This window comes from Parasteatoda tepidariorum, chromosome 5 (genome assembly GCF_043381705.1).
Source record: "Parasteatoda tepidariorum isolate YZ-2023 chromosome 5, CAS_Ptep_4.0, whole genome shotgun sequence".
NCBI lineage: Eukaryota > Metazoa > Arthropoda > Arachnida > Araneae > Theridiidae > Parasteatoda > Parasteatoda tepidariorum.
Genome location: NC_092208.1, coordinates 38,697,058 through 38,721,817, shown reverse-complemented (window position 1 = coordinate 38,721,817; position 24,760 = coordinate 38,697,058). Strand labels below are relative to the sequence as shown.

The window sequence follows — 24,760 nt, the reverse complement described above, 5'->3', positions numbered from 1 at the left end:
CCCATTTCACTTTATAAAACCCTAAACAGAGACTTAATTTTTACTAAAAGAATATTTGCTGAATATTTAAATATAATTTAATTAATAATAATCATTCAAATCATTTTACAAATTTTTTCCAAAACTGTAAAATTGTGGCAACATTTCAGATTAATCGACTTCAATACTGCGGCTGCGGTGCTCTGTGAGCCAATTTTTTGGTTAAAATTGGTCATTTATTAATAGTAATATTTATGTTAAGGTCCTTCTTACCAGAAATTGCTGTGGAAGCTGTCTCCTCTGTCATAATATCTATCCATTTTTGAAAAATGGCTACTTTAGGAAATGGACAAATATTGGAGGTAATGATACTAGATAAAATGTATCTCACCGCAAATTAAAATGGCTGTCACATAAATAACACAAAACAAATAAATCAAACCTACGTGGTAAATGTATGCAAAGACAAATATCTTAATTGGTGGCAATCTTATTTTATATTTGAGGGAAATTTCAATCTGATAAATATTCTAAAAACTGTTCTCGTTCTATTGAAATCTTATGATGTACAGTAAATTTTATATATATATATTTTACTAATATAATCTTCTTTCACACTAAGATACAATTTTTTAACTTATTTGTCATGATTTGCTACAATAATTTTGTTTTATTTAGCTCTAAAGAAATGGATAGGCTACTAATTATTAACATCTGAGATTGATCGAAGATAAACTTAGTAGTCTTAAGTGTTTATGATCAGTACACGCTTACATGAATTTACATTAATCAGACAAAATATTTCTTAGAAATCATTAGAAAAAGATGAGCCTAATGTTGATCGATTTTAATAATGGTAGAATCAAATTTAATTGGATAAATTTTATAATCTAAATTATCTTTCTAACTTATCATTTTGACTTTTTATATACCTATATATAATAATAGGAACTGTACTACTGGTCAGTGAATAATATTCTTATTATTAAAATGAAAACTCAAAAGGACTGTGTTTTTTATGGCAACTTTTAAAATGGTGCTAAAATTAAATTTATTCTAATTTATAGAACTGTGCATTCAAAATATACTAAAGAATTAATAAATCCTTAATATATTTTAATTTAATATAATTATGAAATAATGAATACTCTAATAAAGTAAATAATCGCGAGTTGTATTCAGTAATTATGTGTATAAATAGCATACAAAAATTATTTTTTTATTTTAAATATAACAATATCAATAACAACATCAATTGATAAATTGGTGGCATAAATATTTATGTTATAATTTAATAAGAACAATGTAATTGAATTTTTTACTGTAATGCTTAGTCACAATTAAAAAAAAATATTGCCTAATTTTGTTGGCACAAGAGGACATATAGTATTTTGAAATGAAACTTGGCCTTTAAAACCATTAACCTATTCATTTTATCACTAACTATTACAGTAGTTTTTTTTATTACGAAGAATCTTTAAACTAAATAGCTTTTTTTGACTTACAGCATTTTCTTAAAAGCATTTTCTATCTGTATTTTATATGAAGTCGTTTTTTTTTTTTTACATGGTGTTTTTGTTTTATTTGATGTTATATGTTCTGCTTAATTCCGAATGAATATTTCTTGAATCTGCAAGTAAGGAATGGAAATAAAACTGATTTCTTTTAATTTAGTTTAAAATCCTATAACTTATTATATAGCCAACAAATTTTGCTAGGTATAATTATGATTACTGTTTATATATTTTAGTTTCTGATTATTTATTTTCAAAAGGTTGATAAAATTCAGCTAATTATTATATCACACATTTTCTTTCTCATTTCCCTGAAGAATATCACTCAAATGTAGTTATTTCCTTGAAGAATATCACTCAAATGTAAACTTATATTTTTTAACAATTGAAGAGGAATTAGAAGTCTGCTGTTTTGAACATTAATTGGTGTAATAATAAAAGTTTTTTTTAAACAGCAAACTGTAGATCATTGGATTAAATTTTATTTCATCAACGTTGTTGAGCAACCAACCCAATTTTGAGCTTACGACTACCAATGTTCAACTCCGTAGCCTTCCAATTTTGAACCTAACTCAAAAGACGAGCACTCCCGGATCAAGTATTAAGAGAAATTTGCCTTCGTGTAGCATTTTTTTTTTATGGCTCTAACCTGCATATGTATCACGTAGAGAGGAAAACCTATGGTTACCCCTGGCAGTGAGGGACTCTAAGCCGTGATCCATCTACTGCATAAATTGGGTTCAATGACAGTTATATATAAAATATATTCAAAGCATTTATGCTATATGTATTATATATATTAAAAGCTCAGCTTCATAGTAGCTGTTTGCCTGTTTTTTATTTTTTTTGTGTATATATATTAGAGTTTACATCCCTTGTTGAAACCTTTAAGAATAGCATATTTCTGCCAAATAACATTATTTTATATGATGACAAAGCCTTCAAAAAGTAGCATAGTTGCGCATGACACGTCATATAAAAATCTGACAATTAATTTTAAGATNCTCCCGGTTATAGTGAACCGAAATTTCGGTACCTTGATGGTTCACTATAGCGGGGTTTGACTGTATATATTAAAAGCTCAGCTTCATAGTAGCTGTTTGCCTGTTTTTTATTTTTTTGTGTAAATATATTAGAGTTTACATCCCTTGTTGAAACCTTTAAGAATAGCACATTTCTGCTAAATAACATTATTTTATATGATGACAAAGCCTTCAAAAAGTAGCATAGTTGCGCATGACACGTCATATAAAAATCTGACAATAAATTTTAAGATCTTTCCTTTTCTTTTAGAATGGCTTGAAGTTGGGGATTATAATACCTGAAGATCCTGCTTTAAAGAAACTAAAGTTAGATGGTGAGTTATTAATCAGTAATTTATGAACTTCGTTCACTTTTGAGTACAAGGTATTAATATAATAAGAAAACTGAGCTTGACTTGAAATAAATTTTTGTCAATTTTCTATTGTGAAATATTGTTTGGTTTTATGCTATTGAACAAAAGGGTATTCATTTTTCCTATCTTTTTTTTCTTTTGTGGGTTTTTCAGGTTGTCAGAATAGGTGTCCTGGCATGAAAGTTCTGGATGTTACATCTGCTTGTTATGTACCTGTTCAACTATTTTTTTTTTTTTTTAACTGCACATTATTGTAATTTGTATTTTTACAGTTTTTAATGTTAGGAAATTTTCTTTCTAAACAAATTGTGCATATACTATATAGTTTTTTAATTCTTAAAAGAAACTAGTTAAGCCCTGTAAATTGTCATTTCTAAAATTATACGTTCTAATCAATCTTAATTTTAAGAAATAAAAATAACATTATTTTTCAATCCCATGGATTGCCCTTAATAGATCTTTGAATATTTCAAAGTAATAATCAAAGTCTCTTTCTTTTCTTATGTATTTTCCAGAAGCTGAAAATATTTGCTAAAGTTTGTTTAAGGAAAGGACCATTATAGAGGAAGGTGGATTGCTTTTACTTGATGTTCCTAAACTGGAAAATGCCCTATTTTAATTTTGAAATAATATTTCTCAATATAAATGTATTTTATTTCTATTCAATGTGATGTATATTTTCTTCCCTTTTAATTTTTTTTTTTAATTTACAGCTTTTGTTAGAAAATGATTGTTTATAATAATTTTGTTTTTTGAGTTTTCATTTCAGCTTCTGGTTACTCTGCTACAACATTCATCCTATGTATATGTGTGAAATTTGTATCGCTCATTCGCATAGTTTTCTTTAAAAATTTGATATGGAGGAAATTGTTTACCTCTTGTGCTTGAGGTTGTATATTCTATATCTCCTCTAGTTGATTTTTACAAAGCCTCTCCAACTCTTGTGAGCTTATGAAGTTGGAAGTTAGATTTCGTTTTAACCACTCCTGGTCTGATAAATCTTAGGAGCATTTAGATTATTTATTGACTAAAAGATTGATTTAAGTTCAAAAGTTGGAAACTTTAATTTATTGGATTGCAATAGTTAAGAATAGAATCAAAATTACTTTCAAAAAGGGAAATAATATTAGAGACAATCTATAAAAATTAGGTCTGTTCAAGGATACTTCACAAAAATTGCAAACCTTAAAAAAAACCTTTTAAAAATCCAAACCATGAAATACGACTCAATAGTCATTACAATGACAAACAAAGTTTTCCATATAAACTGTTCACTTAGTGGTCTTATATACATGTGGCTTTTGCTAGAATATGTATTTCATAGAGATAGAGCATTATTTTTTGAAATAGTTAATATAAAACTGTCCTTCATTGATCCTTGTAATGATGTGTAATACAGCTATTTAGCTTGTTATCTTCTATTGTTTAATTTTGAAAGATAAAAAGTAATTAATTAAAAATTAGCATAGCTAAAGACATAAAGACTGATTTCTTGACAATAAACTAAGCTATTTTTTTTCAAATTATAGCTGAACTGAAAAAAATCAACTTTGTAATGATGATTTAAAATATAATGTTAAATCAATGCTGAATATCATGTTATTAATCAATATTCCTACAAACTACTTTAAAGAGGAAAAACCATGAGAGTTAATCAATATTTTAAGAACTACAGTACAATTATTTTCCAAAATACTTGTTTCATCTTTGTTTCAAATTGTATATTTGCTCTTTTGTTGTATGTACCAGTTACTAATTTTTTGATTTTTATTTAGTATCTGAATAAGTTAAAACAAGTAAACCATTCAAATCAATATGCATTGTTGTTATTAAGTTTTATCAGAACTAGTTGCATATCTAATGTTTCAGAATTTCCTAAAGCACTTCATATATAATGTCAGATAAATTGGTTTTTGCCTTTAAGGAGAAAAAACAATTGTTGACTGCCTTTAAGGAAAAATTATTGTTTGAAATTGAGGATTTTTGAAATGCTAGTTTTTGCTTAGCATGTAATCTTTAGTATCAGATTTTCCTTAAGTTTATTAATGTGTTCTAAATCCAGAACTCTAAATTAACCAGTTTTTTTATTTATTTATTTTTTTTTTGCATAAAAAAAGTTAATTATTTGGCTATATTTTAACTAATTTAATTTTAAGAATTAATTATTTTATTAAAATAGTTTTGTGTTCCCCTTTGTATGTTAGTTATTTCTAAAAGTTTTCTTCTTTTCATTAAAAAAACTACTCAAAAATTGCTGCGTAGTTCCCTAATTTTTCATTTAGTAATTATAATTTTTTTAAATTTTTAATGTAGTTGGAAAAAATTTCTTTTGAATTTTTTTTCTAATTAATGATATAGTTTCAGCATAAGACATTTTAGACATGATGGTAAAAACTATGATTTTCACCACAGTGTTCAAAATGTTACAAATTCTGCTATCTCTTCAAGACAAGACTGAGATTTTATTATTCCATATTAATTAACATCTTGCACCATTTCAACTTTTATTGCAAATTATTGTTCCATTTAGAAAGTATTTTCTTTCATAACTTCACCTATTATTAGATAAGAATTTTTATAAATAGCAATTATTTGGGTTTATTGTATTTATTTAGACAGTTTTCATTTTTTGTTTAATATATTTTCAGTAGCCAATTGGAGTGCTGTTGCATAGTCTTTGAAGTTCTTCTTACTTAGCTATAATTTCTAATGAATTTCTGACAACATTCTTTTGGAATATCAGTTGCCTAGATTTCTTTAATAATATTTTGGTATCTTCGAAAAAGTATCTCAATCATCACATCTTAATGCTTAGATTTTTTTTTCTTCCTGGATACTGGAATTTTTAATTGTGTATAAATAACGTACTACATTTATTTAGCCTTTTATGGCTGTTTGTAGTTAATTATATTTGTTTTTTAAGTATTTTTATGCATTCTCTTATAATTAGTATTTAAGTATTTGTTTTTTATTGTAACTGGTCTAAATATAGAATCTGAATATGATAAAAATATTATATTTGCTGAAGAACTTTAATGCTTGTTCATTCTAAACGGAACCATTGAACTGAACCTCAACTTCTTTTGTTTAACAATTTTAATTTCTCTTTTTCTCCTTTTTTTTCGTTTATTTTATTTTCTCTGGATTTCTAAATGATATTAATCACTGAGTATTTCCCGAATTCATAGCAGTTATTCGTTTAAAAAATACATAAGTCATTGTTTATGTACATTCTTTATGCCATGCATCAGCATTTAACATAGATGCTACTCTTCAGTCTTGTGGACTGAAATCAGTCTTAAGAAAAGATCAGTGAACTGAATTCTATTCTCAAATCAATATTTATTACCATTTTTTTTAAAATTAAGTTTTCAAAAGAAATTCTTCAAAATAATGGAAGTGAGGTATAATTATTGCAAAATGATGGCACACTATAGTGAAAGATAAGGATTAGCTGAATTTCAGCATTTGCTTGTATGAGCAAAATTTTTATTTGCTTGAGTTTTATTTTTCCTTGACATCCTGAGATGCTGGATAGAATTAAAAAGGTTATTTTTGAAAAAATGGAAATTTATAGATCTGGGACAAAACATTAATGATGAGAAAGGAAAAATAAGTAAAGATATACTCCAAAAAAAGTTAATGGTTGTAATTCAGGGGTTGATGCAAAAAGATATATGATGTTCATTTGTTTTGTTTGCTTTAAAATATAAACTCATGAAATTTAAAATAAGTCTTTTTTTTCTGCTATGGTGCACCTATTTCATAAATTTATCATTATTCAGATTCTTTTTTTAGACATAAATATTTGAATCAAATGTGTTCTATTTTAAAAAAGAGTATTTTTAGCTTTGCGGAAAAGTAGTAAACATCCAATTATTTGTAATAAATTTAGTGTTTGTTTTGTTCCGTTTTAATACATTAAATAAAGAACTGAAAAATTAAGCATGGTATTGTCAAGTAAAAAATATTCTTGTTTCTGTGCTGTAGTTGGCTTTAAGAGGTTAACCAAATATATTGCATTGCTGTTCCTATGTAAGAAATTTTTCCCAATGCTTTAAATGCTCTTTTATGTGAATTTTCTTTTTTTAGGATAATCAAATATGTTTATGTTCAACTTTAATTTTTCTTGTTCTTTTCTCTTTTTCTTGTATTTTTATGTGGTTTACTTCGAAACTGACAGAAGACCGATGCTCTGGTCTCAGCATTTCATTTGCTCTTGTGAATCACTTGCAGCACTGTGATTAGCAAAAAGCGGTAAAGGTCATATTTCGAATGTTTCTTTTAGTTATCCTTTTATGGGGTACTATTTACATTTATTGAACAATGTGCGCAGTCTTCTTCAGAAAAGAGTATTAATTTTTTTTAAAAAACAAATTACATTATATATTTTTTCAAAATTTATAAATTATATTTTAGCTTTAAATGCTTTTAATAAGTTGCTCATTTTAAATCAGTTCAGTCCAGCTGATGAGTACAGATGTAATTTGATTTTGAAAAACTGGAGTAACAGCTAAATTCAGAAATTTTTCCATTTATTATGATGTAATTTGGAAAAACTTCTTATTGAGTTTTTTTCATTAATCTAATATATATAATTTCATGCATTTCAGATGGGTCGCCAATCCCACAACTACCGGAACTTGATCTTTTGTCCCTGGAAGCACAACTGGAGCAATCTGGGCCGGTGCTTGCGGGACCGGGTGCCTTGAAAACTCCGAGTGGCATCTTAGGTATAGGTCTTACTAAACTCACATCTGAGCAACAAGAAATGGTAACCAAAGCGAAGAAGTATGCTATGGAACAAAGCATTAAAAATGTTTTAATGAAACAGACTATTGCTCATCAACAGCAAGTAAGTAATGGGCACCAAAACTTTTTACAACTTTGCCAATAAAATAAATAACCATAGATTAAATATTTATAAATAAATTGATAAATTTAGACTGGGCAGTCTCCAATAAATTCTCAACATAAATCAAGTTATGGTAGTTACTGTTTTATATGGCTTTGCAGATCTTAACTCTCAATTAATCTTTCAAAGCTTATCTCCCTGCTCTTTGACCCTCATAGTGGTCATTCTCCCATATCCTCAAGTATCCACTTTGCTAAAACTGGACAAGTTATTTGTGTTTACTACTAAAGACACCTAATTGCTTTGGAAACTGACCAATTGAGGTTTTAGTTGTCTACTAACTTTGACTTGTTTCTTGTTCATTATTAATTTTATGCATGCTAAAAATGTCTTTGGTTTAAATAAAGAAATATTTATAATGTTTTTTTTTTATTAATTAAAAATATTTTTTTTCTTAACAGTTAAAATTTTGCTTCTACATCCATTTATAGCAACAAACCTATTTTTAAAGCATAAAATTTATTCATTATAGCATACATAAGAAAAATTAAAAAATTCTATTTTCAATGTTATTTATGTTTTTATCTTCTTCTGTTTGTCAATTATCTTCCTTTCTCTTTTCAGCAACAAAAGACTCTTCAACGACATCAAGCTCTGGTCTTAATGTGCCGGTATGACTCTTTATTTTTTATTTTTACTAAACAAATAATGGATAAGAAAATATTGAAATAATATGGATTAACATATCATTCAATCTTTTCTTTTATCATATTAACTTAATATGCTATTTAATCTAAAACAAGATACAATTCTAAGCCGGTAATGTTTTACTCTAAAAGCAGTTTACTGCAATTAGTTAAATAAAATTCAAATGATAATATGGGTATGCATATCAACTTACGAATTTGTTATTTTAAATTAAACCTAGCTTTTAACTTTTTTGATTTGGAATACATTGATTTTACTTGCGCAATAGAAAAATCTCATCAAATTCAGTTAATTCATCAAATTTCCTTTTACTATTAAACTTGTGTTTTATTTCATTTTAATTCATTGGTCTGATTCATTTGTAAATTTTTATATATCTGTTAAGAAACAAGTTTTAAAATATCAATTGTTGTTCCCATTCAGTGTATATGTTGGCAGCATCAGCTTTGAGCTAAAGGAAGATACCATACGACAAGCTTTCATTCCTTTTGGACCTATTAAGTCCATTAATATGAGCTGGGATCCAGTTACGCAGAAGCACAAAGGATTTGCATTTGTGGAATATGAACTTCCTGAAGCTGCGCAATTGGCACTCGATCAGATGAATGGAGTTATGATAGGTGGAAGGAATATTAAGGTAACTATACTTTAATATCTTTTAAACACATTCTATTGCTCCCCTCCCACTGTTTTTAAGTGACTTTCAAAATTTAAGTGTTTACTAGAATAATATGGTCTAAAAATATGAAATCTTCACTCATCTTAATTGTGGATGATTTACAAATTTTCCTCATTGTATTATAAAAGTCTTTAATGAACTTGCTCAGTTTTAGGACAGTCAACTCTGATGTGTTTTATTAACCCCTTTACCTTTCCTCATTGATTTCTTTCAATAACAAGAAATCTTACAAATTAAATATATTTTTTCATTCTGAAATTCTGTTAGATTTTATGATATATTAAATCTATTGTATCAAGGTTTTTATTTAATTGAAGTTAGTATAATCAAGGAATTCTTTTTTCCCAAAAGCAAACTGAATTTTTCTCTAAATATTTCACTCTATCTTATTTCTGTTACATGCGAATGTGTGAATTTTCTGCCTTTCAAATGTTCTTTGAATATAATATTAAAATGAATGGTAATGTAAAAAAATTGAAGGAAAAAGTCTCGTTTTTATTTGATACTTTAGTATTACTATTTGTAGGTATTTGAAATAGTTTAAATGATCTTTTGACTTATTTTGCCATAAAAAATTAAATACTTGAAAGCATATGGCACTTTTTCTCTGTATAATCCCGCAGAAATATTCTGTTGAAATTATTCCAATTTTTATTACAAAATATATAGCATAGTGGTACAAAAATACATTGAAACCTGTATGAGTTGGTTAACTTATAAAGGAAAAGTTGGTTTATTCCAGTTTGATACTTGAGCATTAAAATAAACTTAAATGCATAATAAATATACAGAGTGTTACGCTGAACAAGGTTCACTGTATTGTGTAACAAACATTAATGTCATGGATTTAGCAACAAAAAAAAAATAGTTTTTACTTTAAATTTAAAAAACTGAGTTTACTAGAAAGAAAGAAAGATATAATGATTTAATGGCAATGTTTGGGATAATATATACGTTTCATATTAAATTATTATTTTGCTTGTTTATCGAAGACATTTTTTGACATCATTTGGGCATTTTTTTGTTCTTAGTTTATTTTATTTTTCTCTATAATTTCACTTATTGTGTGGTAATAAGTTTCGTTCTGGAAATTTTAAATTAAGCTCTATCATTGCATGTTGTTAAAAGCAAAATATTATGTTCATAAGTAAAAGAAGGTCTTCTGAATAAAATGGTTTTTTGAAATTTAAGAAGAAAAAATAATTTTTTAACTACAGTTTACAGTTAAGCTGAATGTATTGTGATTTTGTTATTTTCATGTAAGCAAACCTTATGAAAGCCATTGCTAGAGGTCTATTTTATTTTTAAAATAGAAACCTGTTAAATGTGGCTTACAATGAATCTTGTACTTTTCGAGGAATTTATTTCAATTAATTCTTTCCTCAGCCCAATGCAGGATACATTTAAATGTGCAGTCACAGTTTTACTGGGGAAGTCTACTATTTTAATTTATAATGTGATACATGTTTATTTGTTGGTGAAGAGTCTTTTTTCATTTTATGGGAGATAATAAATTTTTTGTTGGTGTTGATAAATAGGACCATTTTATAATCTCAACTGAAATTTTATGTGCATTAGCATTTAAACTAAGAACTTTTAGATTTAGGATCATGACGACATTGTCATAGAATTTTACAGGGTTTTTGCAGAAAGATTTTTTTTTGGGGGGGGGATAAAAAATGTTGGTTAGCTTTTCTACAGAAATTGACACACAAAATTTGAATGGTGCATTTAAATGATCGCATTTTGAAGCGCTCTGTTTATGCCGATATAGTAAATCTGCTTTGATTGTATTTTCTCCAGTTATTGGCATTGATTTTCACATGGCTTTTAGATATACCAATATAATTCAGTTGATATGGAAAATTCGAATTGCTCATTTGATCATTTACTCTTTAAGGCAATGATTCTATCGATTTTTTTGGCAGTTATTGCCTTTGGTTTTTCACATTTTGGTTTAATTTAATTGATCACCGTATAGTTTCAAATTAGTTTCGTTAAATATGGCAAATAAATCAGTCATATAGGCTTTGTCTTTTTTTGAGTTAATTAAATTGTGTCACAAATCATTGTCTTTACTTTCCCGGAATTTGAACACTGAGTCAAAGAGAGCATAAAATCGATTTAAACATATATTTTTAGATAACCACGTAACCTCTGTGTGAAGTAGTAAATTATTATACTGCCGTGCAATTGAAAAATTAACGTAAACACCAAAAAATTTTAAGTTGTTACTTTCATACATTTGGCATCTTTGCTCGGTTAGCTACATATTGCAGAAAGAAAAAAAACTTCAAAAATATTTTTTATCAGTTTTTTAAAATTCTATTTTAGCATTCATAACATTAGCAATAGAGGAAAAATAGTTGCCAAGCCACTTTTCTAGGAATCAATCGTGAAGCACTTGTGTTGTTTTTGAATTACTCTTTTACAAATCTTATATAAGTTAAAAGTAAAGCTTCGTTTCCTGTTAAAGTGGACTTGTCAAGCTGTATAGAAAATGACAATGTTTTAAGTACTGACATAAAAAATTTCTACGCACTGAACCATTTCATCAATTTCTTTTACTCTATCATTACTCTGGAATTCGTTTTATAATCTCAAAAATTGGTTTCCTCACTTACAGCTGGTAAAATAAGTTCTATGTCAGTAGTGTGCGGCTTTCCGGGAAGAATTAAATGATGAATGAAAAAATATTGTAAGAAGCGTGCAGTTCATTGTCACTTAAATGTTGTCCCTATGAGTTGTTGCAGCGACTGTGTTTTCAAATACTTTTCTTTGGCAGTTTTAAAAAAAAAAAGAACTTAAATGCTTATCTTTCTTGTCCCTATGGATTTTTGTTAAATGTTCCTTAATCTTAGAAGGTTTCATTGAATCATTTGACATAGTTTTATTACATAGAAGATGCCTAGGTAAATTCCTGGCGAAGAAATAAAGCCATACTTCAAATATTCGACACTGTATGGTCAGTATTTTTTCTTCAGCTCACTCATACTGTTATCTGTTAAAAAGAGCACAAAAGGATAAAAAATTAAATATCAAATGTTTTGTTAGTAATAATTTTGTTAGTTATTAACTTTTTCAATGGAATGCTGCAGCAAAATCCTTTTGAATTAATTATTTGAAGTAAGGATAAAATTTCAAGCAATTTTTAAATAAAGTATAATTTTCAATAATTAACTTCTTCCAAAAAGTATCTGTGTTAAAAAAAAAAATTGCGATCTCTTCTTATATTTTCAATTAAAAAAAGGTAATCCCTTAACTCAGGATGTAAAATCCACTACTGTTTTATTTATTGTTATTTATTTTAATTTCCATTATAATAAAAATATATCAAAATTTTATTATTTTATATTGAACCTTGTGTGGACCCCCTGATGTTGTTCAGAGACCCCCAAATCAATTTTAATTTACCCCCTGAATGATACTGGGGGTCCATAGGGACCACTTTGGGAACCAGTTGCAAAAAACCAGGGTTTTTTCGGAAAAACCCAACCCAGGTGGGATTTATTGTGCTTTTATGGTTTTTTTATTTTTTTTTTATTATTATTTATTTATTTATTTATTTATTTATTTATTTTTTTCAAAATAGAGGGCAGGAATAAGTACCTTATTTTAAAAACGCTTATATTAATAATTAAGTTTAATTTTATGAATTGATTTAACATATAGGTAATTAAAGTGTATTTCATAATTATACAAATAAATTGGTGCAATAGTCGGAAAAAAGTTTCGTCTGACATCACGATATAAAATGTTATGTGTACTCACATACGTCACACATTTGTAACTTATTTTAAAACAGGATTACATTTTATATTTTAATCTTAAAAAAATATTTGACGAAATATTTTTTTTTTTTTGCATAGAAAGCCAATTAAAGGCACTGGCTAATCATAGTCAAATCTAGCCAACAAGGTAACTCTTAGTCTCCAAACACTCTCCAATGAAATACCTTTTATTGTAGTATGACTTATAGTCATATTATTCTGTTTTTTATATAAAAGCTCTAGAAAAAAAAATTTCATGATTTCCACAAATAATTTTCTTTTCAGATTATTAGTTATTTCACCATAGGTTCATTTTTTAGGCTAGACTACATATATATTTCAATAGAATAGCTCCTTAATATAACAAAGGATCAAAAAGAAATCAAATTTAGAAAAACCCACTTTAGGGTGGGTTTTACCCAGTAAAACCCGGTGGGTTTTTTGCAACCCACCACTGGTTTGCAACCCACCACTGGTTGGAACCACTGGTTTAAAGGGTTGTTTTATTTCTATCATGTCACCATACGTTCAAACCAAATTTCATTCAAACCTGTCCAGTGGTTTCTGAAGATAGTAATAATCTGATGAAGTTCCTAATTCTAAACATGATTTTATAATAGTACATTATTGAAATAGTTTTTATGAGTTTCATGACTTAAAGCAGATTAATGATTTAAACTGATCAATGCTCACTATCAGAAGCAGTTATTAATTTATAAATAGTTATAAGGTGAAATTTTTATCTGTTTTAGGTTGGGCGTCCTAGTAATATGCCTCAAGCAGCACCTATCATTGAGCAAATAATGGAAGAAGCAAAAACATATAATCGCATTTATGTTGCATCTGTTCACCAAGACCTTACTGAACAGGATATTCAAAGGTTTGCATTAACTTATATTGTTGATTCTCTTTGCTGAAATAAGGAACTGTTTTCTTGCTTGAAGTAAAATCTGTATAGATCTTTGATGTTGTTATTAAATTTAATTTCAGGTGAAGGGGTTAATTTTATGCTGTTATTTTCTTCTTGTTTTTTGCATTAAAGAATGTTTTTTTTTTTTTTTTTTACGTACGTACGTACGTTTACGGAAAATAGAATATTTAAAAGGATGACTGACTTCTTCTCAGAAACTAGGATTGCTTTGCTTTTATCAGCACATAAACATATTTTATTCCTTATATGTAAGCATCAAAGTTTAAAAATTGTATTAATATTTCTTAATTAGTGTATCCTTTTACCTGATTATAAGGTTAAAACATCCCTGCCAGCATCACCTAAAGTAAAAAAAAGAAAAGAAAAATATGAAACATCCTGTTGTACGTAATCATCAAAATTGGAAAACAGTACAAATTTTTGTGCTTTTACAACTTCATATGGTTAAAACATTCCTGTCATTATCAACGAGAGTAAGAAAAATAAGATATACTGTCTGTTTATAATTCTTTGTTTAGTATATATGTTTTTACTATATTTTCAAAAAACCATAAATATATACTTTGTGAAAGTATATATTTCTTTTAAATGTCAGGTGATGTAAAATTTTTCTCCACTAAATTGTTAAATTATTACAATGTATGTAAAAGCAATAAAATTTACCCGCAAAGCCTTCAGCTAACATTTCTTGTTTGGTGCACAAGTAAAACACAGGGCAGAATATTTCTATTATCTGTATTTGGGAAGACAATAAGTCAAAGTTTAAAATCTAATACCTTTCCTATATTTAAATCCTTTTGCGCTTACACAAGACTTTAGAGTGTGACAACACTGTGAAATATTGTGCTGTTGCATAGAGACAAATTTAAATTGTTTTGATGCAATTCAAATTCTAAAATTTTAGGGTTTATGGGAAAGTTTTTGCATTGGTTTTGTCTTCAATTTAATATTCATTTTACGTGCTCAAATAAAATGCCAACTTTATAGATTATGCAATAAAGATGCAGCGCTTTAGTTTTATGTGGACAAGCTTACAGTGACTTAGAAAGAAGCTTTAAAAAAAAATAATTATAGTAAGGAGTGGAAATCCAATTTAGAATAGAAGTTTGTATTACAGTAAAGATTTTTACCAAGTTACTTTGCATCCCTATTTTCAGCATTACAGCAATTATTAAAGAAGAGAAGTTAGTGACAGATTGAGTTGTTTCACAATGTTTTGAATGTGGCATCACAGAAAGCATTTGCTTTGCTTAAGTCTTAGTTAAAACATTCTTTATCTTATTTTTTGTATACAGTATGCTAGAGTTTTATAGATAGATCACTCATTCGTGCAATATTTTTTTTTAATAATATTTGTTAGATCTTTGTTCGGGAGCAAAAACTTGAGTAGCTTTCTTGAAGTTTAATGCCTAAACTTAAGCCGTAAAGAATTGAAAAAGTAAAGTGGCTTGAGAAGGAAAAAAAATTTAAAGACAGGCTTATCTGGTAAATGACTAGATTTTGCTAAGAAATAAAACTTGTGCGGGTATTTTATGATTATGCAAGTAGTTAAAAATTATGCTGTTTCTGCATCTTTCTGTATGAACGATCTATAAGACCTTATTGATTTGTATTGTATTGTACTGTACTAAACTAAATTTAACTTATTCTTAAATTAAAAGGTTTTATTTTATGTCACTTTGAAAGTCATACTTCTTGTTTTTTATTAGAAATATTTTATTTCTTCCTAGTGTCTTTGAAGCATTTGGTAAAATTAAGATGTGTAAATTGCAAAGTGGTGGCATTCCTGGCAAGCACAAGTGAGTAATGTATTATCCTCTTCTCCTTTTTTTTCATTTTTGATAAATCTAGTATTTTATTAATTTTTTTCTTTTTCTTTAGGGGTTATGGCTTTATAGAATATGAAAATTATCAATCAGCACAAGATGCAATATCATCAATGAATTTATTTGACTTAGGTGGACAATATCTAAGAGTAGGAAGGGTAATATACTTTTTTTTTCTAATTAAACTTTTGAATCTGGTTTAATAACATTTCTGAACTAGTAACGTTCCGTAACAAATCTGCCGATCTGCTCATGTTATGGGTCCAATTCTTTATTTTATTTACTCTTGTTTTGGTGTCGGTTTGATACCAGTGAGCAAGGCTATCATATGTAGCGTCATATATAAAGTCATACCTTAGAATTGGCAGTTAAAAGTTAATGTTAATAGTTTACTCTTGTTAGATATTGGCAGCAAATCAGGATAGAGTTTAAATAAATTATATGCAAATATAATTTAAAATAATTTATATAAATAAAATAATTTATATAATTTAAAATAATTTATATGCAAATCAGGATAGAGTTTAAATAAATTTTTCACTCGTGCTTGTTTTGCTATTATTATTACTGATGTTAATAGGAATATTATTTGTTTCTCATGCATTTCAATATTAAGTTAATAAGTTGCTTTTTTGTTCTGTATTCTTCATTTTAATATATTTCTCTTTAAATATATAAGTGTTTGTAAAAGTCTAAAGTTCCTAAGTTTAAGTTATCTTTGGCCTCCAGTCGATGAACGTTCCTTGAAGTCAGTAGGGGAAAGTTGGATGAAACGGGATAGTCGGACAAAACGGGATACGTCGCCTAGGGACCAGACTATTACAGCTATCTAGTGGACAACGACAGAAACGTGTTATTCGACCGTGATTATATTATTCTCGGTGCGTCCCGTCTCGAGATCACTATTCGATAGAAAGTTGTAGGTCTCAGAATTTTTTTATTCTATTTTCTTGCCATTTTCTACATTTACGTACGTTGTTTTTTACATTGTACTGCCTCTATATATGGGAATAAAATTCCGGTGAATATTAAATTCGATTAACCATTTATTTACCAATACTTTTATGTGCAGTCTATCGAATTTTCTTTGCACATTTAGGCAGCAGCCATGTTTGTTTCAAAAAGGATCGGAGTCGGACAAAACGGGACACTTATGAGTTGGACAAAACGGGATAGAGTTTTTTATGTCCCGTTTTATCCACCTATTTATTTGTTGGATTATTACATTTTAAAATAGTCATATATTAATGTAGGCCTAGACTTTTTNGTATTTTATGATTATGCAAGTAGTTAAAAATTATGCTGTTTCTGCATCTTTCTGTATGAACGATCTATAAGACCTTATTGATTTGTATTGTATTGTACTGTACTAAACTAAATTTAACTTATTCTTAAATTAAAAGGTTTTATTTTATGTCACTTTGAAAGTCATACTTCTTGTTTTTTATTAGAAATATTTTATTTCTTCCTAGTGTCTTTGAAGCATTTGGTAAAATTAAGATGTGTAAATTGCAAAGTGGTGGCATTCCTGGCAAGCACAAGTGAGTAATGTATTATCCTCTTCTCCTTTTTTTTCATTTTTGATAAATCTAGTATTTTATTAATTTTTTTCTTTTTCTTTAGGGGTTATGGCTTTATAGAATATGAAAATTATCAATCAGCACAAGATGCAATATCATCAATGAATTTATTTGACTTAGGTGGACAATATCTAAGAGTAGGAAGGGTAATATACTTTTTTTTCCTAATTAAACTTTTGAATCTGGTTTACCAACATTTCTGAACTCATAACGTTCCATAACAAATCTGTCGATCTGCTCATGTTACGGGTTCAATTCTTTCTTTTGTTTACACTTGTTTGGGTGTCAGTTTGATACCAGTGAGCAAGGTCATCATATGTAGCATCATATATAAAGTCATACCTTAGAATTAGCAGTTAAACGTTAATGTTAATAGTTTACTCTTGTTAGATATTGGCAGCAACTATATACAAATCAGGATAGAGTTTAAATAAATTTTTCACTCGTGCTTGTTTTGCTATTATTATTACTGATTATTACTCAATAGGAATATTATTTGTTTCTCATGCATTTTCATATTAAGTTAATAAGTTGCTTTTTTGTTCTGTATTCTTCATTTTAATATATATCTCTTTAAATATATAAGTGTTTGTGAAAGTCTAAAGTTCCTAAGTTTAAGTTATCTTTGCCCTCCAGTCGATGAACGTTCCTTGAAGTCAGTACATTGTCTTTTGCAAAAATTTTTCACTCTTAAAGAGGTGCATGTCAGCTTCTTATACCAATTAGTACAGATGCTTATAGATATAAGCATAGTGTTACAAATTATTATTCTAAACTTGTTCAAATAGTTTTATATTTGGAATTTGTTACTTTCCAATTTTTTTATTGTTATTTTTCTCATGCTATTTTTTTTCTTTAGGCAATAACACCTCCAAATGCACTACAGGCTCCAACCACAGCAAGTACTATGCCTACTGCTGCTGCAGTTGCAGCAGCTGCTGCTACAGCTAAAATTCAGGCTATGGATGCTGTAGCTAGCAACGCTATTGTAAGTCGATTGATTGAAAAATCAATGAATCTGATAATTTAACTTAGTTGTTTCACCTGACCAGAACAAACTTAAGTGTTTATAAACTTTCTTCAATGTTAATTTTGGAAAAGAAATTAGTTTAGAGCATGCATTACACATTGAAAATAGCTATTAATTCTCAACAAATAATTATGAACCGATAAAAGTGTCATTTTAAAGTAATCACAGCATACTTATTTTACTTTATTTACCTTTTTTTAATAATCAATAATAAGTCCCATATTTAATGTAAATTTAAGATCACCCTTTGTAATCTCAGTTTTCCATTTATGGATGATAATTGTATTTTAAATTTAAGAAGATAATTCTTCAATAGGTCAAGTCCTACGTCACAGTTAGCTAGCATTATTTAACCAGGAGCTAACCCAGAATTTTAAACTTAAAACCTTTTTTTTTTTTTTTTTCCAAAAAAAAAAAAATGTTTTACAAAATTTTTTGATGGTAAAATTTTTACGAAATATATAGAAAACATTTTCCTTAATAATAAAAAGCAATAAGATACTAATTTACAACTCTTTATAGCATAATACCTTATTAACATGAAAGACACTTACTATTTACAGAATTATTTCTTGGATAATTAAAATATTTGCCAAAGTGCTGATAAACGGTAATGAAATCCACCTGTATTAAGCCTTGTTAGAATGGGTGAATTAAGCCAATTATCAAGGTAAATGTAACCACTCCCAAATAGTTTTTGAAAAATCCTTTTAGGTTTCATTTTTAATTCTCCTGGCCAGTTTTGAATGCTTAGAGTGATTTTGCCTCATTCAAAATGAAACAGTAAAGGCAATTTTTATCTTTAATATGTTTTCTATGGAATAAACATCACAATTGTAGTGTTTCAAACTCAAAGTTTGCTTTTGAAATTTTATCTTTAATTTTTTGCACTTTATCTTATAATATTATTTATTATGATAAAAAAACACTATTTTTATCAGTATAACTTATTTATTGTTAAAAAAATTACTTTTATACATTGATTTGGATGTTATTTAATGCTCTCTGTATATTCATAGGCTTTGGGCTTGGGTGCATCTGCTGCTGTTACCCCTGTCGTTACAGCTACTCCAACTGAAGCCACACTAAGTCCTGTTATACCACCACCTGGTCTTGCCATACCTGGAATAGGTGCTCCTGGTTTAGTCACCCCTTCCATTTTGCCTCAACCTGTGTTAGCTGCTAATGCTCCTGGCATTATAACAGGTAATTTTATATATTTGCCTTGAGAATAGTTTTGTTGCAGTAATGAAACAATCCTTTTAAGTGTCAAGATTGCTTTAAATGGGGAAGATAATAATTGCTTCATGACTTAAAAAATTGTTGATTTTCTTTTTCATTTCAGGGGTTACACCAGTACGTCCACCAATTATTATTCCACCTCCTGGAATTGTGACCCTTCCTATCGTTGCTCCTCCGTCTTTAAGTGCTGTAGTTACCGCAGCAAAATCGGAGCTTTCAAATTCTCCTAGTTTGAAAGCTGTGATACCGCCTCCTGTTATGGCAGAAATACTACCCCCAATAACATCTACTGCTATGATATCTGGTGTTCCTGTGCCTCCCGTGTCAACTGCTGAAATAGCAACTACAGATGCACAAAAACAAAAGTTAGAAGAGCTTGAAAAGAAACTAGCTGAGGAACAAGAACCCCAAACATTACAGCAACAGGAAAATATGATGATTAAAGGAACTAATGCTAGACACATATTAATGCAGAAACTTATGAGGAGGAATGAGGTGAGATTATTTATATATATATTATATGATTGAACTTGTTCAAAAAGAGAACAAATAAATAAAAGAGAAGTACGATTTCAAATCCATTGTTATGGGCATTTCTCTTTGCAAGATATCGATTCAACAGCATTAGTACATACTGTATAAATTTATGTGAATGTTATATTAAAAAGTATACATTTAAAAGGAACATGACTGTTGTAATATATTGTACGTCTATTTTAAAAGAATGAAGATTTAGGAGATAAAAAATAAAGGCAAATGGCAAAATTATAGAAATTTAGATGGGGGAAAGGCAATAAAGCAAAACTGCTCTTATGTCCTTTTACTAAAAATAATTTTATAAATAAAGAAATGGGAAGTTAAATATTTACTCACTTTAACTATAGTTAACAGTAAGGAAACACGAGAGAAAGAGGGGTAAGCCAGGACAAAAGACGTAATATGGGTAAGCTACGTTTGTAATTGCATACTCAAAATATTTTTCACTTATATTTAAATATCAAAAAATAGGAAAAGTATTGACTTATTCTTATTTTTTTACAACTGTGAAAAGAATGAAAGTAGGGGAAAGGCTATTATAAAAAAAAATAATAAAAATGCAGGTGGACTCTAATGCTCCTGTATGCCTGATCAATCACTTAACTTGTCCGTTTAATCTAGCTATGATCATGCTTTAACTTGTAGATAATTTTGTTGCATTTTATCAAAATAATATTTTTCTTTTGATTACTTAAACAAGCTGAACATGTGCTAGCAGATAATATCCTAAAAACAAAAAGCGCATTCTCTGTACACATTTTAATTAACAAAAAATTTGTTACTTTGTAAGTATACAAAATAAATGTTAATGATTTTTTTTTTTTTTTTTTTTTTGAGACGAAGTTTCACTCTTGTTGCCNTTTTTTTTTTTTTTTTGTTCGTTCTTAGTATATTGTTAAGAAACTTCGTAGCTGTAAATTTGCAAGCTAGTTATACACTTTTTGATCTGTATACGCAACTCTTAGCTTTAAATCGTTTATGTATCTGTTAATTTTAATTTCAACTTGAAAATTTTTACTATTTGATGCGAATTCCAGAAAGGATTTCTTTGGAGAGAATACACAACTCATTAAGTCAGTAATATTATAGTTGGGAAAATCTAATTTTTAAAAATATATTTTTGTGTGTGTGTATTTAAACTTAAAAGTTTGATAATGTTAGCTTTTCTTGCCTGAAAATGATTTATTAAATGAAGTTAATTGTTATGTATCTAAGCACCTTTATTGACAGTTATCTCTTATTTTAGTCTTCCGTTATTGTTCTCAGAAATATGGTTGGGGTTGAAGATTTAGATGATGATCTAGAGTCTGAAGTTACAGATGAATGTGGCAGATATGGTGTCGTAAATCGAGTAATAATTTATCAAGAACGTCAATCAGAAGATGATGATGCTGATATAATTGTAAAAATTTTTGTGGAATTTAACACCTCTACAGGTTTGTATTTATTTATTTTTTGAATATTAGTATTTACGATATTATCTTTATATAAAAATTTTATTCCTTATGTGCTTTAAGATAGAGTTCTTGAATATGTGTATAATGTTTTTTTTAAGCTTCAATTAATCTTTTTATGTTATTCCTTTTCTGTAAATTCTTTTCTTAATTTATTATTGAAAGCGAATTTCTCACACTTTTAAATTCACATCCTGTCCTTTAATCTATTTTTGACTACAAGTATGCATTTATCAAAAGTAAGACATTTTGCTCTTTGTGGGAATCGTGCGACCTATTTAATAAACCAATTACAATTAGGGGAGAGGGGGGCACATGTGAGCAATTTTTTTTATTTCTTCATTTTTCAAAAATACCATCAATTTTTCTTAGCAAAAAAAGTCCATATGTTTAAAGAGTCTTTTCTTTGTCTTATGGAATTTTTTGAGATTTTTCAATAAAATATTTCTTTACTTTATGATATTTTAGAAAAATAACTTCAATTGTTCTAGGGGCAAATGTGAACATGCCTGGGGCACATATGAGCAAGATCTTTTCATTCGTAGCTTTAGCAATTCTATTTTCTCAGTTGTATCAGTAAATATGCGTGATTCGCGATCAACCATTTAATAAAATTAAAAAAAAAAATTATTTAAATTAAAAATTTATGAATTAACTGTGGAAAATTAAATAATAATAATTTTAAATGAATACATATTTTTTAAACTTATAATATCATGAGGATAATAATCTTAATACTGTGTAGGGGCACTTGTGAATTGTTCACATCTGCCCCAGATGTTTTGTTCACAAGTGCCCCATCATCCTTCTTAAACCTAACTTGAAAAATGAAGAATTTATAATTGAGTAAAAAAAAAAAAAAAGAATAATTGTCATAAACTTACCTGACTGCTCATGTAATGGTCTGCAATAGTTAATTTTAGTTTAGTAGTTGATTTATACTATGCTTTCACTTGAAGAAGCGAGTGGTTATAATATATACAACACCAGCTGATACAAAGAAATAGTCAGAATAGAACAACAAAATGTCTCATTGTTCTGAAAGTTTTTCAGAGAGGTAAGACTAGTACTGCCATCAATTGAAAATTTTTCGAGATTTTTTATTTCAAATCATATTGTTAAAACATACCATGTTCACATGTGCCCCCCTCTCCCCTACTAAGTTTTTCCTAAAATGAAACATTTTACGGATTTACTTTGCAAGATTTTCCCTTACTTATATTGAGCACGACATTTCGTGACCACTTAGATAAACGTTCTCTGTCTAATAATTAATAAATAAATTTTGTACCCTCCTTCCCTGTCTAAGACCTGTTTTAAACCTTCCACTCGACAACGACGTATATATATATATAATTTTTTCATAAAACCAGAGATATCTTCCATTTCAAAAACTTGTTTTCAAGAAAGTGACTATGATGGTAGTTATGTATCTATATTTTCTAAAGATAGTGTGTATGCAATTTCATTTTACGCAATTGTGGGCAATGAATTTCTAAGAGAAAAATTTTCCTCATTCTTGTTACTTGTGCTTCGATTTATCTCACTATAACTAAAATGTTATAATGTCTTATATTCATATGTTTTTCTTTTATCTTTGCAGAAGCGTGTAAAGCAAGAGATGCCTTAAATGGACGATTTTTCGGAGGACGAATTGTAAAAGCTGAACTATACGATCAAACGTTGTATGAGGCTAATGATTTATCAGGCTGATAGAATGAAAACAATTTATCATTTTATGTTATCATTATCATTGTGATGAATTATCATCTTTCATTCATGCGTTGTAAATATGTCTGCATGCCTTATTTTGTTTTGTAAAGTTTCATTAACTATTTTTCAGAGAAATCGCTCGCATCCAACCACAGCTACCAAAAGGCTTCGCGTGCAATATATTGGCAAGCAATTCCACAACATGATTAAGAAGCCTGGTCCTGAAGAATTGTTTTATGTATGAAGTAAATTAAATTTATTCTATGCAGAGTTACTGTATCAGCCAAAATGTATATAATTAAAATTTTGTTTTTATCATTGTAGGCTCATTTAACCAATTTATCTAAATTATTACTTGAGTGCTTTTTCTAATGCTGAAACCACAGCCAGGTTTCTTATATGCTATGTTAATTGCTTGCTTGCATGCGAAATCCTTTGTTAGTGGCTGTGGTTGGGTGTGAACTTGTGGTTTCAGCAGACTAGCACATCATCCTTGTAATTTTATATGACCTTCCCTCTTCATTGTAATGATGCTTACATAAGAATATCAGAATGCATAAGAATTTATAGGTAAAAATATTATCTGGATGATAATTTTTATAAAGCTTAATCTAATTTAAAATCTTGAATGCAATATTGTTTTCATTTCTCACCTGCATGTAACAAACTGTACATTAATTCATATCTTAAGGGTTTGCTTGAAGAAGAATGTTTAAGTTAGATGAAATTATCTTTTATGCATTATCAGGTTACATTTTATTTAACTATAATTATTTATTGCTATAGAAAAGTAAAAGTTAAAATATTTATTTACAAAAATAATCACTAAATGTTGTCAGGAATTAGTGATTACTACGTTTTATTTTTGACTTAAATGCATTGATTTTGTAGTAAACTTCCATATGTTTATAAATCATATTAAATTTATGTTGATAATCAGATGATACAGAAGAAATAGTTTTGCTAGTGAAAGAAACTGATGTCGGGATTTTATATATTAACGAAGAAAAAAAAATTTCCTCATTAAAAAATTTGTGTTTATTATATGAATTACCAACAATAATTTTATCCTATTCTTTTAATTAAGCTTTTATATTTTTCTGCACCATAATTTGTCTTCAAATGTAATCTTACTTGGAGGAACTAAAATTACTCCTAAAAATTTAAATACCGTTTGAATTATTGTTGATTATTATAACTTGAAACATTGAAGTTTATTCCATCCCTATTAGATTCCAAAATGTATACATAAAAAATTTAATATTGTATCTTAAATGATCTTATATTAAATTATTTTGTTGGTGCTATTAAATTTTTCTTTTAAGTTAACTTGCTTCAATCTAGTGACGAATGTAATACTTTTTTTTCCAACTGATAATTATTTTTGTGATAATTTAGTTTTATTGTTACTTATTACATAACTTCTCAATCCTTTGTTATAAATTATTAATAATTGGTTATTTGTTTTATCTCCTTTTTTCTTGTTTTAATTGTATCAAAAAATGTAAACATATTTGTACAAAATAAAATTTAAATATTATTTGTG

General features: G+C 27.9%; 1 protein-coding gene across 1 annotated transcript; it reads left to right on the top strand.

Annotated features, from left to right (window-relative positions):
- Positions 1-126: 126 nt before the first annotated feature.
- Positions 127-24,760, top strand: LOC107440468 (Poly(U)-binding-splicing factor hfp). The gene is made up of 13 exons (XM_043049036.2): positions 127-341; positions 2,787-2,850; positions 7,503-7,744; positions 8,369-8,415; positions 8,876-9,089; positions 13,654-13,781; positions 15,563-15,631; positions 15,714-15,816; positions 18,098-18,226; positions 19,288-19,474; positions 19,614-20,005; positions 21,294-21,483; positions 23,105-24,760. Exons 1-13 carry the CDS (start codon positions 309-311, stop codon positions 23,212-23,214), a joined length of 1,908 nt encoding a protein of 635 aa, XP_042904970.1. The 5' UTR covers positions 127-308; the 3' UTR covers positions 23,215-24,760.